The 16,763-nt window shown below is 47.0% G+C and overlaps 1 protein-coding gene across 1 annotated transcript in view; it reads right to left on the bottom strand.

The window, feature by feature from the left end:
* The window catches only part of si:dkey-92j12.5 (multiple PDZ domain protein), a 40,386-nt gene that overhangs the window by 13,783 nt on the left and 9,840 nt on the right, over positions 1–16,763 (bottom strand). The window contains exons 14-23 of the mRNA XM_056585322.1: positions 15,665–15,811; positions 13,966–14,151; positions 12,653–12,814; positions 11,950–12,159; positions 11,182–11,358; positions 9,955–10,078; positions 7,058–7,256; positions 4,075–4,551; positions 1,382–1,585; positions 253–430 (exon numbers count right to left, since the gene is read on the bottom strand). Of these exons, the coding sequence (XP_056441297.1) occupies positions 253–430; positions 1,382–1,585; positions 4,075–4,551; positions 7,058–7,256; positions 9,955–10,078; positions 11,182–11,358; positions 11,950–12,159; positions 12,653–12,814; positions 13,966–14,151; positions 15,665–15,811 (2,064 nt within the window). The remainder of the gene's footprint in view (positions 1–252; positions 431–1,381; positions 1,586–4,074; positions 4,552–7,057; positions 7,257–9,954; positions 10,079–11,181; positions 11,359–11,949; positions 12,160–12,652; positions 12,815–13,965; positions 14,152–15,664; positions 15,812–16,763) is intronic.

Genomic DNA, 16,763 nt, shown 5'->3' with positions numbered 1-16,763 from the left:
GACAATAGAATACAAACCACACATTTCCTCATGTTCAATTGCTAAATATTCAAAGATAACACACACACACACACACACACACACACACACACACACACACACACACACACACACACACACACACACACACACACACAAACACACACACACACACACACACACACACACACACACACACACACACACACACACACACACACACACACACACACACACACACACACACACGTACACAAGCACACGGACACACACCTCCAGGATCCTGTCTCCGGTCCTCAGGGTGCCGTTGAGTGCGGCGGGGCTGCCCGGGCTGATGTGCTTGATGAAGACCCCCCTCATCACCTCTCCACCGGGGACTCTGCTGCCCATGCCTCGGCCCCCCGTGATGCTGATGCCCAGGGACCGGCCCCCCACCCGCCACAGCACCACGCTGGAACACACAGCAGCAACAATCAACGGAGGAGACGGCTCAGAGACACACAGACGCTACACAAACCCACTCGCACACACGCACGCACACAAGCACTCACACACACACACACACACACACACACACACACACACACACACACACACACACACACACACACACACACACACACACACACACACACACACACAGTCTTGCATATGCACACACATTCACTGAAACACATAAACACACACACACACACACACACACACACACACACACACACACACACACACACACACACACACACACACAAACACACACACACACGAACACACACACTCACCCCCACACACACGCACACACACACACACACACACCCTGAATGACAGTGATTGTCCCCCATGGTGTCTGTACCCAATAAAGCACCCAATAGCAACAAACCCTTTGGTTGCTGAATGACCGCCCCCTTCCTGCAACCAACTGCTACGAAGGAAATGTCTCCCTTAGGGCAGACATGAAATAATTACGAAGACCCATCCTTTTGTTAGCGTTTCTCTGTTCCTTCGCAGTGTGCTTGTGTGAATCTTTAAAGACAATAGGAGGAGTGTGTGCGACACCAATGACACACAGTGTTTTTCTCCCACATTGCTGGAACAGCATGTTTGGTGCGGTTGTTAATGGGATAAATATAGGTGGCAGAAGGGTTCTCCCCACAGGCCTCAGAGTGGGGGGGGGGGGCGCTTTCCTTGTGCTAAACCTGCTGTTCCCGTCCAGCTGTGAACACAACGTGTAAAACACTGATATTTCACAAGGCTCGGGGCGAAGGCATACTGTTGTGTGATCGTGCTTTTGGATGGTTTTGCTAAGAGTGCCTGGACTGGAAAGAGGTTCCTTCCAGACGATGAGGATATCGTTGTGGGGACAAAACCGTGAAATCATCGTCAGGAGGCGGTCATCATCACCAACCTGCGTGGCTGACCCCAGGACTGGATTCTGGGGTTGTTCAGTTCCTCTTCGTCCTCGTCCTCCTCCTCTTCGTCATTGATGCTGCCCACCGCCGCGCTGACCCACAAGGTCGGTACATTCCTCCTCTTCTTCTGCTCCTCCTTCTCCTCCTTGTTCTGGCCTCGCTCCTCAATCCCTCCATCCCTCCTGTCTCCTCTCCTGTCCCTGAGGAGCGGGGAAAGGGGGGGTTGCCAACTGGTGGAGGGGAGGAATACACCGTGTGAGGTCTGACGTGGAGACTCCAACAGATATTCAACAGCAGCACATTGAAAATGAGTCACAACATGTCAGCCACGTGCTCTGTGGTTTCCATTGAGTTTCTACCCAGGGTATTGATTTGGTATTATATTTAGCCAACAAACTTAAGCTTCGTACATTTCCTGTCCCAAGAATTGTAACTTTGTTTAATATATTTTAATGGTAAATTTAGATGACTTGTATGGAAGGTTGTTTCGCAAGGGATTCGGTACCGTAAATTGTCTGTAGCGTAATACAATTTTGCGAGGAATTAACTGCAAAAAATATTCAAAGCATTTGCCAAAACTGTAATAGATTTCGGCTGGTGGGTCTCGCCGAGAGGACAATTGTGAGGAGAGGACACGCCATACTGAATGGATGCAGTATGAATACACAATGACAACGGGCAATTAAAAGATTATAGCATTTCCTTGGGCAACATACTCTTCAGCATTATGCTAACATAGCCACCACATATAGCCGTTGTAGCGTGGCTATATGCTGTGGTCACGTGCTGCAAGTTGCTATTAGAGCTCCTATGATTGCCTCTTTAAAACAATGAAGTGTGACGTGCCATAAAGAGGAGCACAGAATCAGCTTGTGAGAGAGAGAGAGAGAGAGAGAGAGAGAGAGAGAGAGAGAGAGAGAGAGAGAGAGAGAGAGAGAGAGAGAGAGAGAGAGAGAGAGACAGAGAGACAGAGAGAGAGAGAGAAAGAGAGAGAGAGAGAGAGAGAGAGAGAGAGAGAGAGAGAGAGAGAGAGAGAGAGAGAGAGAGAGGGAGAGAGACGACGACCCTGAGAATACATGCCTTCTGTCAGGGAGGTCGCTGTCCCCTCGTCCATTACACGCGAGTGAGTCTACTTGTTGGCCAAGGTGTGGAGGGCCACCATTTGTCAAATGTGGCCACTCGCACGCCTGTCTGTAGCACGTGTGTGAGTGTGTGTATATGTGGCTGTGTGTGTCTGTCTTTGTGTGTCTTTGTGCGGGTCTGCATGTTTATGTATTCATCTATCTATACATGAGGGTGTGTGCAATTTGTGTGTGCGTCCACATCTTAATGTATGCATCCATGTGTGTGTGTTTGTGTGTGTGTGTGTGTGTGTGTGTGTGTGTGTGTGTGTGTGTGCGTGTGGGTGTGTTATGCGTGTGCGTGTGCAATGACATGGACGTGCGCCAGCATGTGCACGTGTTTGTGGCTCTGTGGGTGTGTGTTTCCATGTGCAGGTGTGTGTGGCTGTGTGTGTGTGTGTGTATCCATGTACATGTGTGTGCCTGCTGCATGAATTTGTGGGTGCACTTTGAGAGGCTTTTCATGAATATGTTTAAGCGGTGCCAGGCCGTAATAAGCCCATTGAGGTGAGTGATAGGGCTGCTATCTATGAAGCAGGAGCCTAACGCTATGCTCCAGACAAAACAAGAACTAATGGCTCTGCCCGGGAGAGAGAGGGAGGGAGACAAAATACACCATAAGAGCACCACGGAGAGACAGAGCTTGGCATAAAAGAGCTTACCGAGGGTTGGGGGGAGACAGGGAGGTAGGGAGTGAGAGAGAGAGAGAAAGAGATGGAGAGAGAGAGAGAGAGAGAGAGAGAGAGAGAGAGAGAGAGAGAGAGAGAGAGAGAGAGAGAGAGAGAGAGAGAGAGAGAGAGAGAAAGAGATGGAGAGAGAGAGATTTGGAGGTTATTCTTAGATAAGAGCAGAAGAGATGTCTGTTGCCAAAAGAAAGAGAAAGAGGGCTAGTGAGAGAGTGATTGAAAGAGAAGTCTAGGACACAGAGATTGAGAGATAGAGAGAGAGGGGGAGAGAGAGAGAGAGCAGAGACAGACAGCAGAAGCGAGCCCATTCATTTTCGCTGACAGTCAGCACTGAGATCCATAAGCAAATGGCTAAATATAAACGCCGGGATTTTGAATTTCAACGGAGCAACTGGGAGGATGAAACACTGAATATTGGGTCAGACTGAGCAAGTCAGCAAAAAGAGAAACACGCTCAATTTCTCCTGCTTATTGATATGGAAATATCGGAAGACGTGTCGTGAATTCGGCGCAGAATTAGCCAGCAGGCTGATTAGCAGTGGATCACGGGGCTCATCAAGTGTGCCATTCAAGCATGCTGAACACAATGGAGCAGAGTTTAACTATGAGTTGATGAGTTACACACAAAGGGTTTAGGAATATAAACTCATTGAAAACTGTGGAGCTAAAAATGGTTCTCGTAAAATGTAATAGCTGGAATAACACGGTCCGGTAAACCGATGGAACCTTCATATTAATAACACATTTTGTGTTGATGCGCTTTTCAAGGCAAACAATAACACATGCGTTTAACGGAAATGTATACAAAGTAATTAAGAGACTGAGCTCTTAGAGGCTAGCCCTAAGGAGACGCAGAAGGAAAGGACAGATTGTTTGTTCTACCTTGTATCGGAGGCCGGGCTGATGGTCTGTACGGGTTTGGTGAACGGGCGGTTGACTTTAGCTCTGAGTGGGACCGCTGCCCCGGCTGCTGAGAGGTCCACACCTGGCGTGGGACCCGGGACCCGGGAGGCTTGTGACAGGATGGGTTGGTGGTGGGGTGCTTGTGTCTGCAGGTGACCCGGGGGTCTGGTCGTGGTGGGGGGAGGTAGTGTCTGCCGGGGACCCGGTGGTTCAGTCGTGGTGGGGGGTGGTTGTGTCTGCAGGTGACCCAGGGGTCCGGTCGTGGTGGGGGCTCCTGTCCTGGTGGGGGGTAGTTGTGTTTGCAGGTGACCCGGGGGTCCGGTGGTGGTGGGGGGTGGTTGTGGAGGTTCTGGAGAAGGAGTGGGCGTGGGGCTGGGGGCAGCGAGGGAGGCCAGAGGAGGCAGGTGCAGGCTGGCGCGGTGCTCGTCCACCTGGCTGGCTGGGACGTAGGTCACCCTGGGAGGAGGAGGAGGAGGAGGAGGAGGAGGAGGAGGAGGACAAACATGATGACAGCATGAATATGAACAACCACCATCGCTCAAAATGGACACCCTGCAGTGGGGAGCTGGCTGAGCACACATGAAGACACAAAGACACCAAATACATTTCAGATCGAGCAGCAGAGCCAAGCGCGGGTTCACATCATTCTTTCTCCTTCCCATCCTGCTGTGTTTTGAAAGCAAACTTCGAAACAGACCATGTTTTGCAATGGCCAGCCACATATCATAGCATTTATTGTGCTATATTATTTTAAGCAAGTTCATGGATCCTAGACTGTTCAGAGTAATTGCATGCCTTCATGATCATGGAAACAATTCTGGGGAAAGACAAGGTAAAGCTACAAAAATGATTTAATCTGGCATTCATTTTGCATTAAATAGTAAACATGGGATGGCGGCTATGGCTTGACTTGAAGAAATTAAATAGTAATGCAGTTATTTCGATTTAAAGAGATGAAACGATGAACTTATCAGCAGTCCAATGTTACATTTAGTATATTAGAGTCTGAGTTAAAAACTTAAGCATCAATACACATGAGTCTGCAAGGAATGGTATACAGCCAAACACTGTATTATAAAGCAAGTAGTATACAGTGTATTATAAAGCCAGTAGTATACAGTGTATTATAAAGCCAGTAGTATACAGTGTATTATAAAGCCAGTAGTATACAGTGCATTATAAAGCCAGTCATATTCTGTAAATTAAAGAGCCAGAAATATACAGTGAACTAAAGAGCCAGCAGTATACAGTGAACTAAAGAGCCAGCAGTATACAGTGAATTAAAGCCCCAGCAGTATACAGTGAATTAAAGAGCCAGCAGTATGCAGTGAATTAAAGCCCCAGCAGTATACAGTGAATTAAAGAGCCAGCAGTATACAGTGAATTAAAGCCCCAGCAGTATACAGTGTCCTATGAGGCCATGGCATGGTGCTGTCAGGCGGGGCCAGAGGTGGGCCACCCTGAGCTGTAGTGAGTGAGCCGGGTAGACAGGCTGTCGTGTCTGGACACAGGCAGCCTGATAGTGACAAGCCCTCTGCTTCCTGGATGGCTTCTTACTCGGAGACCAAAACAACTCATCTGCTTCCCCTACCTGTTAGGCCCGCCCGCAGGCCTGTCACCGTGACGCACTGGCTGTGTGCGCGTGTGTGCGCTTGTTGTGTGCACTTATGTATGTGTGTGATTGTCTTTGTATTCATGTGCAGATATGTATGGGGATGTGTGTGTGCTAATGTGTGAGTCTATGTATTGTGAGTAAATTTGTGGGTGTGCAAGCGTGTGTGTGTGTGTGTGTCTGTAGGTGTGTGTGGGGGCGTTCACGGGTGTGTGTGTGTATGTGTGTAAGGCTGTTAAAAGCACTCTTTTATTCAGAAGCGCAGCATTCAAGGTGAGAGGAGCGATGAATTATTCAGGGATGTTTCCCTTAGCAGGAAAAAAGTGTTTTTAGAGTTTAGACCGTTTGAAAGGTGTGTGTGTGTGTGTGTGTGTGTGTGTTTGTGTGTGTGTATGTGTGTGTGTGTGTGTGTGTGAGGGCTGGTGATGTATTTGTTCAGGAGCAACATTGAAAAGGAGTGAGCCGTAGATAGAGATAGAGAGATAGATAGACAGTGAAAGAAAGAGGGCATAGAGAAGAGATGAAGGGGATTTAGACAGACGTAGATGAGAGTGGCAGAACGAGAGAGAGAGAGACAGCCAGAGAGAGAGAGACGGAGAGATAGAGACAGAACCAGACAAAGCGAGAGAGAGATAGAGGGATCATTTGTATGTGGAAGGAGCGGTGGCGGGGCGGAGGGAGATGGGGACTCCTCTTCAGTCAGCCAAACATGCAATTTGAGTACTTCAGTGTGAGAAGTGAAGGGTAATTCCAAAACTGGGAGATAATGAGGATGTTTAAACGTCACAACAAGTACCGGTAATAATTTAGCATGATTCTAGCATGTCAGGATCAGTCCAGAGACGATGAAGTGGAATGAGATGAGGATGTCACGGTGTCCATGCTCGTGGGAATAATGCCAGAACCGTACTCACCGGCTTTCACCGTTCACAAGGCTTGATCTACAAAGTGTAAACACCATGTTTTTTACTGGGCGCTTCGTATGTAGACCAATTAATTTTTCATAAACACTACTCCCTTCAATAATAATATTTTGTTTATCTCCTTCATCTCTCCGCCTGAAGAGTCAAATGCTACAAAAAGTATGATACTGTATGGTATTATATATACCGTATATATCAACCAGAGTTGTATGGAAGACCTTATGCTGAAAGTGCATGGTAAGTATCTGACTCACACATGGTAGGTATATATTTAGTACTTTGGAAGTATTAGTTTCTTTAGTTATTTATTAGTTAGTCATTTATTTATTCAATCAGTGTTATTATTTCATCTCTATTTTTTTTCAGACAGAACCAAATGATCAAACAATCCCCATTCCGTCATCCTATTGGCCGGCTAGCTCCTTACTGTATCTCCGGTCCAATCACAGAGTGTCTGCGCAGCAGGGCCCGGGCCTTGGCGCTGGTCATGTTGCTGGTTTGCTCTCCGTTGATGGCCAGGATGACGTCACCGGCCTCCAGCCTGCCGTCCCGGCCGACACACCCATCCTGGAGCACACTGCGCACCAGCACACCTGAACCGTCCTTCAGGGCACCCACTGACACCCCTGCCAACACACACAAACACACACACACACAAACATATATAAAAAACACACACAGATGGACTTGCATACGCGCGCATACACACACATACACATGCACACACATGCACTTACATACGCACACACACGCACACACACATATACACGCACACACACACACACCACACACATACACACACACACACACACACACACACACACACACACACACACACACACACACACACACACACACACACACACACACACACACACACACACACATACATATAAACACACACACATACACCCCCACACACACACACACACACACACACACACACACACACACACACACACACAGCAACGACAACACACACAAACACACACACACACACACACGAGGAGGTTTTAGGAGGAATACTTTGAATGCATGCCAAACCAAAAGACAGGCACCCAAACAAACTACTGAGAGTGGCAGGAGCAGCATAATCAAGACAGACACTAGGCAGATTAACGTATAAACATGGCACAGCCAGCAGGGCATTTACAGACACGTCACCCTTCACGCTCACACACACACACGCACACACACACACACACACACACACACACACACACACACACACACACACACACACACACACACACACACACACACACACACACACACACACACACATTCAAACACACACACACACACACACACACACACACACACACACACACCACACACACACACACCACACACACAGAAATGCATACCACACCACACACACCACACACACACACACACCACACACACACACACACACACACACACACACACACACACAAACACACACACAAATACATAAAGAAACACACACACATGCACAAACACACATAGACAAATAGACACATACACTTGCATGTACAGATAGATCAAGGGGCACAGGTGGCTAGAAGGGTAACACAAGCCAGTCTAACTAACGCCTGATTGAGGAATAATCCGTAAGGACACATAGCCACTTACACCCACACCCACACACACAGACAGCACGGCATCATCTGTGCCAGAGGAGCATGTCTGAATAGCTATCTCTGATTGGTGGGCACAATGTCAGGCAATCTCTGATTGGTTGACATTGTCAACAAATCTGATTGGCCAAAGCCATCTCTGATTGGCCAATGCCATGTTTGATTGGCCAATGGCATGTTTGATTGGTTCTATCATGCCTGACTGGATCATAGCATTTCTGATTGGTAAGTATCAGATCGGATTGGCCACTGCCATCTCTGAATGGCTAGTACATTTTCTGTTTGGCTAGTACCATCGCAAGGTCAAAGACTAGTGGAGTCTAGACAAGACAGCACAACTACACACATCCACAACACTATGGTCGTACATAATTTGAAGTATGTCAAAAAAATGACTTTGGGGCGGGGCTTGATCAAATATCGAGTTTATTGTTTTTTTTTAGGGGGATTACATTCAAATTACAATACAATCATAGTGCATGGTATATAACAGATAACCTCTAACAACATGACCCGGACAAAGACAGCATGAAGACCACAAAGGTTTGATGGCTATACTATACAAATATTTGGACACTCTTATACAACATAAAAATAAATAAATAAATATGTTTTTTTTCTCTCATAAACTCTTGATGATAAATCCACATATTGGCCTGATTCTATTAGCCAACCATCTATGAATAAATAAGATCGAGAATACTTTGATCGTCAACATACAATTCTTGACTTTTTAGCAAACATACAGAAAGAGCTACCGATCCACTCGGTTCATGACAACATTTATCCCCTAACACGTGCATCTAAACAGGCAGATGTGTAACTGTGAGCATGTAGACAAGGCAAGTTTAGAAAGACCTGATTGTTTCGTCATGTCTTTCTTTTGACCACCAGCTCTAAGAATCGTAAACCCTCTACAGTCCAAACCGACCAAATAACCTGTTCACAGAACCCATTAACAGGAAAAACATCACAAGATTCAGGGTAGATTCACACTGTACGTTTACAGCAGTTCAGACTCTAAATTTAATTACCACACCACCAAACACGTAATCCTCATAGAACAGTGCTTTAATCAACTAAATAGAGAGGAACAAATGTGTTTTATACTAATACATATAAATGAATTACTCTACTGTGTGTAGATGGTGGTGAATTATGAAGTGGTGTATTCCTCTAGCTCTCTCTTGTCTAACATAATTAAAACTTTTATATAATATAACAGTGCCTCCCTAGGGTTGGATTTCTAGGTCACCAGTTAGTACGTCTCCTCACTCAGTGCAGTATGCCCTTTTCTTTCTACTGCTTGTCAGACACTGTTAAGAAACATAGCATCTTAAAGTTGCTGTGAGAGAACTTGAAGCAAATCGGCTTAAGTGACGACAGTGCTGATGAACAGATATATTAATTATGTGAGTGCAACCCTTGAGTCAGTATTGAGCTCCTGATTTATATCACTTGAAAACTGAATTCAACAAAATCTGATTTGATCAAACTCCGCTGATGGCATGAGATGCGCTCTTTTTTTACCCTTATCGTCTCACTCTACCTCCCACCTTATCACTCTGCTTCACTTATTCTCTTGCGGTTGCATTCCTTCACAACTCCTCCTGGGGGTCACCCCCACCACCGCCCACCATCGCCATAACGACGACGTACACACACCAAGATACCAACGCCACGAGAAAGACGGAGAACATACCAAGGCTATGGTTGCCCCGGACAACAGTGATTGTCCTCTGGTGGCGGTTGTGGGGGACGGGGGGTGGGGCTTGCTGCTTATCGCCGTCGTCCATGATGGCGGAGTGCTGAGCGGGGAACTTTTCCTGTCAGGGGGGAAACAGAGGGATCATGAGGGCGACAGAACTCGGACGGGGGATTAGCGGACAATAGGGGCGATCCCGGGGAACGGGCTGATTGAATCCATACAACACTGACAACACAAGCCGCCGGCGCATTCCGGCGTGCGCCCCACGCACACGGAATGCTAAACGCTCTGCAGAGTTTGGCTAAAGTCTCAGATTTAAAGAAAGTGCTGTTATGATGACTTTGCAGAAACACGCTCAGCCGTTATTATCTCAGATTAAAAGGGGTGATGCAACCCCCTTTCATGGAAGTCATAGCAGTCACAGGGACTCTCAGGAGTGAAGGCCTTTTGGTAGGGGCCCAGGAGAGGAAGCGCACACATCAAGACAGCCAGGGTACACTGTGGCTCCACTGGGCACAGAGGAAGAAGAAAGGGCCCTTCTTTGAACCGTCACAAAGCGTACAGGAGCCATTGAAGTTAAGATGAGGCCTGCACAAGCCCTTTTCTGACAAGTTGACTCTGACTGACACCGGCATGCGTGCACGTGTGTGTGTGTATGCACACGCATATCTTTAAGTCTGCAGCATCTGTTCAACTGTGGGTTTTGTCCTGGAATATTGTACTAAAAGGGTAAGTGCTGATTGCTGAAACACTTGACAATGCAAAACGGTTCGCAATTAAGAGAAAGTCGGAACAAAAGCGGTTTCAATGGGAGATGTTGGCGGCCTAGAGCAACAATAGAGGAACAAGTCATCGACACTGGGCACTTTCCCTAGTGATAGTGATACAACAGGGCCCGGCTCTGAGGCAAAGGATCCCAAAAGGTGGAAAGTACCGATCCATCTGTATTACTGTCATCTTGTTCAGCTCAATGGTATTACTGTGCACATTTTGAAACAGCTATCCAATTTACTTAGCTCGCTGGGGCAAAAGGTAAAAACACACTGTTCAAACTAGTTTCACATTTATTTGAAAAGCTTTCAAATATTCCTGAACGGCAAACACTTTGAACAATCCCTTTACAATAAGGGCAGACAAACAGTGAGTGTTGACTTTGACCGACAAACACTTTGCTGTTCCCCCTTCTATGCGATGCTAAGCTGTTCCACCTGGGCCACGTACCGTTCTGGAGTAGACTAGCTGGCTGCTGCTGCTGTGGTTCTCCTCAGAATGGCCGGCGTTGGCGTTAGCGTCTGTCAGCTCGGCTAGCAGACTAAGCTGAACGAGGCCGTCAGCGTCATCGTAGGAGGCACGCGCGCTGCGCTCTGAGATTGGCGTCAGACCACCGCACAGCTCCAACTGACGGTAACACACACACACACACACACACACACACACAAAGTCAAATGGGAAATATGTATCAACCAAAAAACCCACAAAAACGATCCAAACAAAAACAGTGTGCTATGATAGAAGCTAACAAGGCTTTCCAGAAGGCGCTGGGTTGAATTTGACCTCCCACTACTCTCCTTCCCTGCCCTCTCTCTTCTCGTGTAGTGCGGTGTAGCATTGTGTTGCTCTCTGGGCTTCATTAAATATTGAGACGGGTCTGAAACTGGACGCCCTGCTACTTGTTACTAAGCCACAGTCCAATACAAAAAGAGGAGGTAAAAGCCAACGCTCTCTCTCTCTCTAGAAAATACACCACTTCACAGTAGGTGTCTGTCTGTGAACTTGTGTGCGAGTTGGATTAGTTCGCGCACAGCACACTTAATTGCTGTAGGCTACACCATCTTCGTATTGAAAAAATAATACCAAAACAAAATGTCATTGAGGAAAAAATAAACAGTTGAGCTAAACTAGAGATGCAACCTTAAGACAGAGCTCAACGAGTTTAGACGATATTAAGGATGCCCTTAGGTGTTTGAAATCCTATCTTTCCCTCCGTACCGGCAGCGGCTTGGCCACGCCGATGCGGACGGGGCCGTAGCTGGTGGACTTGAGGACGTGCACGGCGTAGTCCAGGCTGGAGCCCTGTAGGTCCGAGTCGTTCACGCACATCAGCCGGTCCCCGGGGAGCAGGTTGCCGTCCAGGTCGGCCACGCCCCCGGGCACTAGCGAGCGGATGACCAGCACCGTCTTGGTGGCGTCCTCGGGATCCTGCGGTTGCCATGGGAACAAGAGTAGTTAGAGGACGAGTCAAAGGACGTTGGGTGCTGTGCACACGGGGGGGTGGCTACTGGCTCTGGGAACCGATTCAACTGGGAGGAGGAACAACAATAATTGAAATAGGTGACCAGAGCGGCTGGAGAACTCTATCTTGTAAAAGGCAATTTAGGAATCGTTAAACCGGTGTCAATACACAGGAATGTTGATACGAAAGAACGTGTATACTATGACCTAGTTACTGCAGAACCTATTAATTCTCCTAAGAAATAGTGGAAAGGCTGCATGCTTAAAGAACAACTCTGGTTGGATATTCTTAGAACAGGAATACCAGTTTGACGTGGAGCCTTGGGGAAGAATCCCCCCTCCCTCTCCAGGGAGTCTGTGACTTTCAGTGACTCTACCAATCCCCTCTGACCCCTCTCGTGCTAAGCCAGCAGTGTGGGAGCTATCTCCAACGTGAGGGGGGGGGGGTTTGCTCTGGTACCTGGTAGTCCAGGATGCTGAAGCCCAGCCCAGACTCCCCTTTCTCCAGGTCCACCACGTAGGTTTGTCTCTCCCACATGGCCAGGGGGGGCGACACGGGGGGCACCCCCCGCTTGGTGATGTCCTCGGCTGTTGGACATGGGAGGACACAGCCGTGGTCCAACTGGAACACACACAACCACAGCAGGACACACAGCGGGAGGGTCAGGGATCAGGACTCACAATACACGCTCTCTCTTCCATAAATATGAGGCTATTTTTGGTTCGTAAATATATGCAGTCTTTTTACTTTCATCCGAGTAAAACAGGTGATTAGGGAGAAGGTAGTTGTTAGACATATTGCTCTAGGTTACCTAAAGGTAGGCTTCAGACATTGGGTATCGAGCCCAGATCCATTTAGCATTCTACATGCTGCTATATTAGCCTGCCTATACATTACTCTGACAGTTCCTGATCTAAATCTATTTGTTTAGTACATAGAAAGTAGAAATGTCCATTAACACGTGCATTCAACCATGCATTGATATTGTATCTTCCATGAGCCTGATTGAGCTTTCTACTGTAGCTTATTGATCTGCACTCATTCGTTTAAACGCATGATTCATTTGTCAATTCATTATTGATTTGCCATTATATGATAACTTTATTAGACTATTTTGGCATTCTTCCTTTGCTTTGATTTAAAGTCATTATTAATTTGCCATTTATTTTATTCTGTGTGTCTACCCAGCAGCTGCTATAGGGAAAGCGCTCTCTTTGGTCGCTGAAGCCTTATAAGGCAGACTCTGTGGGTATTCCACAGAGTCTCTCAGAGTTGGTATGCTGCTTTAAGGGTCAGAGGCTGACATCTAAATCAACTGAATGTTGATTTTAAAGCCCTTTGAGACTGATACTGTAATAAATGGTCCCAAAAGTAGCTTGACGTCCACTCTTTCAGCCATGTATGTAGATCTGCAACTGCAACGATTGTTCTCATGGCTCATAGTATTTTCTGAATAATCGATCAATCATTTAGTGTACACTGTCTCAATAAATAGCACATGCCATCACAAGTTAGCAGAGTACATTGTGACATTTGCTTTCGTGATCTGATGAGCAGCCAAGAAAAACTTAAGGGTTCATTTTAGAATGATCCATCAACCAAATATTAAAATGTATGAAGCATTAAGGAGCAAATGTTTGGTTTTTGTAATTAATAAACAACCTAAATGTTGAATACAAAAATAGATTTGATGCATTTTCAGGTAAATCAACTGTTCTTTGCAGCCCTTCCTTCCTCTCTGTTTCCTTGGCTCCTTCCTTGCCATCATGTACCTTGTCGTTGAACTCAGCCAGCAGCTCCTTGAGGGTGAGCTGGGACTCATCCTCCTCGTCCTCGCTGCTCTCCGGGACCACAGGGGCCCGGACACGGGAGCCCACCAGGCAGATCTGCAGCGGCAGCTCCTTCAGGATGCTCACCACCTCCTTGTGCGTCTCTCCGATCAGCGGGATACCGTTGAGCTGGGAGCCCACACACACACACAGACCCACACGCACACACACACACACACACACACACACACACACACACACACACACACACACACACACACACACACACACACACACACACACACACACACACACACACACACACACACACACACACGCAGACACAGTCAAGCGTACACAAAAACACACACACATACACAGACCCACATGCACACACACAAACACACACACACACACACACACACACACACACACACACACACACACACACACACACACACACACACACACACACACACACACACACACACACACACACACACACACACATACCGACCCATGCAGGCACAAACACAAACACACAGACACAAGCACACACAAACACACACGCACACACACAAACACTCACACAAACACACACACACACACACACCGACCCACATGCACAGACACACACACACAAACACACACACACAGACACACACACACACACAAACACACACACGCACACACACACACAACACACGACAGTATGGTTTGTCATTATAGCCACATGTGTACAAGCTGCTGTAAATAACATGTCATTTACCAAAACACCTAATCATCCAATCATCTAATCATCTAAATAAGCCAATTCATTTAATCTGGTTCACAACCTTAACCACCCCAGTCATCACAGCGGCCAGGGCACGCTGACGTTCGCCTTCACTTGGTCGTCTCATGACTTCATTTAAATGCATTGTGTGAATTAGATGGCCTAATGAAATATAGCCATGGATGTATGAACGGAAGATTGAACTCTGGAGCTGCGCACACACTGGATCCCAGCGCTCATCCCGCCCTGTTCTAGTCGCTCCGGAGGGGTATCGTGGAAATGTCAATGATCCGCCTGATTATATTTACTTATGTCTTTACTTTCTTGGCTGAGTTGGCACGAATGGCGGGTCACTCGCCAGCAGCAATCAGTATGCGGAATGATAAAATAAATCGAAAGAACCACCTTCATTCTTCTCACGCCTTGAAAGACGATTTATTATGGATGATTATTTAGCTTTCAACTTCCAAGGCTAGACGTCTCATAATTGTTTGGTCCCCCACCTAACAACAGTTTATCGAGTCAGAGCAGAACATATTCACCGAACAACAGGTGCGATTTGGAATATATTCACCAAACAACAGTTCAACTGGGGCGACGGCAACCTTATAACAGGATTCTGTCCCAAAAATGATACTAAGCATTTAAAATGACTAAACATATTTTCCCGACCATGTTTGATCGCTTGAAATGTTCGACATTTGTATAAGTTATAATACTACATTAAATAGCATTTTGTTTAAAAATTAATTTGCTATTAGTTGACTCAACCCCAAATTAGTTTTGGGTAGTCTACTACTGTCCACATCTTTAGAGAGTTTATCCTCACACCAAGTCCCAGGGTCACAATTAGCCAACCCAAAACACCTTCAATCCAAGGGGTTGTCATGAATTAAAGATGCCTTTGATCTAACGCCGGCTGCCCACCTCGAGGATCTGGTCTCCGGTGAAGACCCTGCCGCTCTGGCCCACGGGCCCCTCGGGCAGGACGGAGCAAAGGTAGTGGTGTCCGGCGCGCGCCTCCAGGCTCAGGCCCAGGCCGCTGCTGGCGCTAAACCGCTGCAGCTGGCACACCTACGGAATGGGGCACAGGCTCAGCACCATGGCAACAACCACGACAACAAGGCGTCCCATTGGACCCTCTTCTGCTGCTCATTATTACAGTGTACTGATAGTGTACTATTTGCAAGGGTGTTAGGACTCCCTGGCAGAATGCACTGCGTTCAATTCCCCATGTCTGCAGCTAAACGTGCAGTGAGATTCCTGACCTGTCCCTGCTCCTTAATGGTTTGGACCTGTATTTAATGTCTAGACTAATGACATCACAATTCCCTGTAATTTGCTTTGGATAAAAGTGTTGGCTAAATAGTAAAGAGCATTACCATTATCTAATTTAGCAGATTACTACAACTAAAAGGTAAATACATATACAAGCCATTTAAAGCGTGTGTAGGGTTACAAACCTTGCCGAAAGACGCCAGAGCGGAAACCATAGGCTGGGAGTTTAAACAATCCTATCCTAGTCTAAACAAGGATAAAATCTAGTCTAAGCTTAGAGGCTAACTAACTTAAATAGTTTAGAGTTAAGAGTCTAATCTATTCTAGACCGTTGAGAGGTTGAAGTCTGTGGATAGTTTGGAGTTAAGAGTCAAAAAACAATCTTAGATAGACAGGAGAGGGGAGAGGAGAGGGGGGAGAGGACCGGGTTATAGAGGAGAGAGAGGGGAGAGGGGAGATGAGAAGGGAAGGGGGAGATGAGAGGGGCAGAGAGGAGAGAGGAAAGGGGAGAGGAGGACAGGGGGAGTGCAGAAAGAAGAGGGGAGGAGTGGAGAGGGTAGGACGGACCGGGGAAGCAATGGTGAGAGGATGGAGGAGAGGAGAGGAGAGACGAAGAGAGCAAAAGGGGTGAGAGGAAAGAAGAAGTGAGCAGAGGAGATGGAGAGAAAAGGGGTTGAGAGGAACGTTTAAAGTCTTAAAACTATCCTACATAGCTTAGAGTTAAGTGTCTAAAGTATCCTAGCTAAGT

The sequence above is a fragment of the Gadus chalcogrammus genome, chromosome 3, assembly GCF_026213295.1.
Source record: "Gadus chalcogrammus isolate NIFS_2021 chromosome 3, NIFS_Gcha_1.0, whole genome shotgun sequence".
Taxonomy (NCBI): domain Eukaryota; kingdom Metazoa; phylum Chordata; class Actinopteri; order Gadiformes; family Gadidae; genus Gadus; species Gadus chalcogrammus.
Note: the sequence above shows the minus strand (reverse complement) of the source record. Positions and strands in the feature narration are given on the sequence as shown.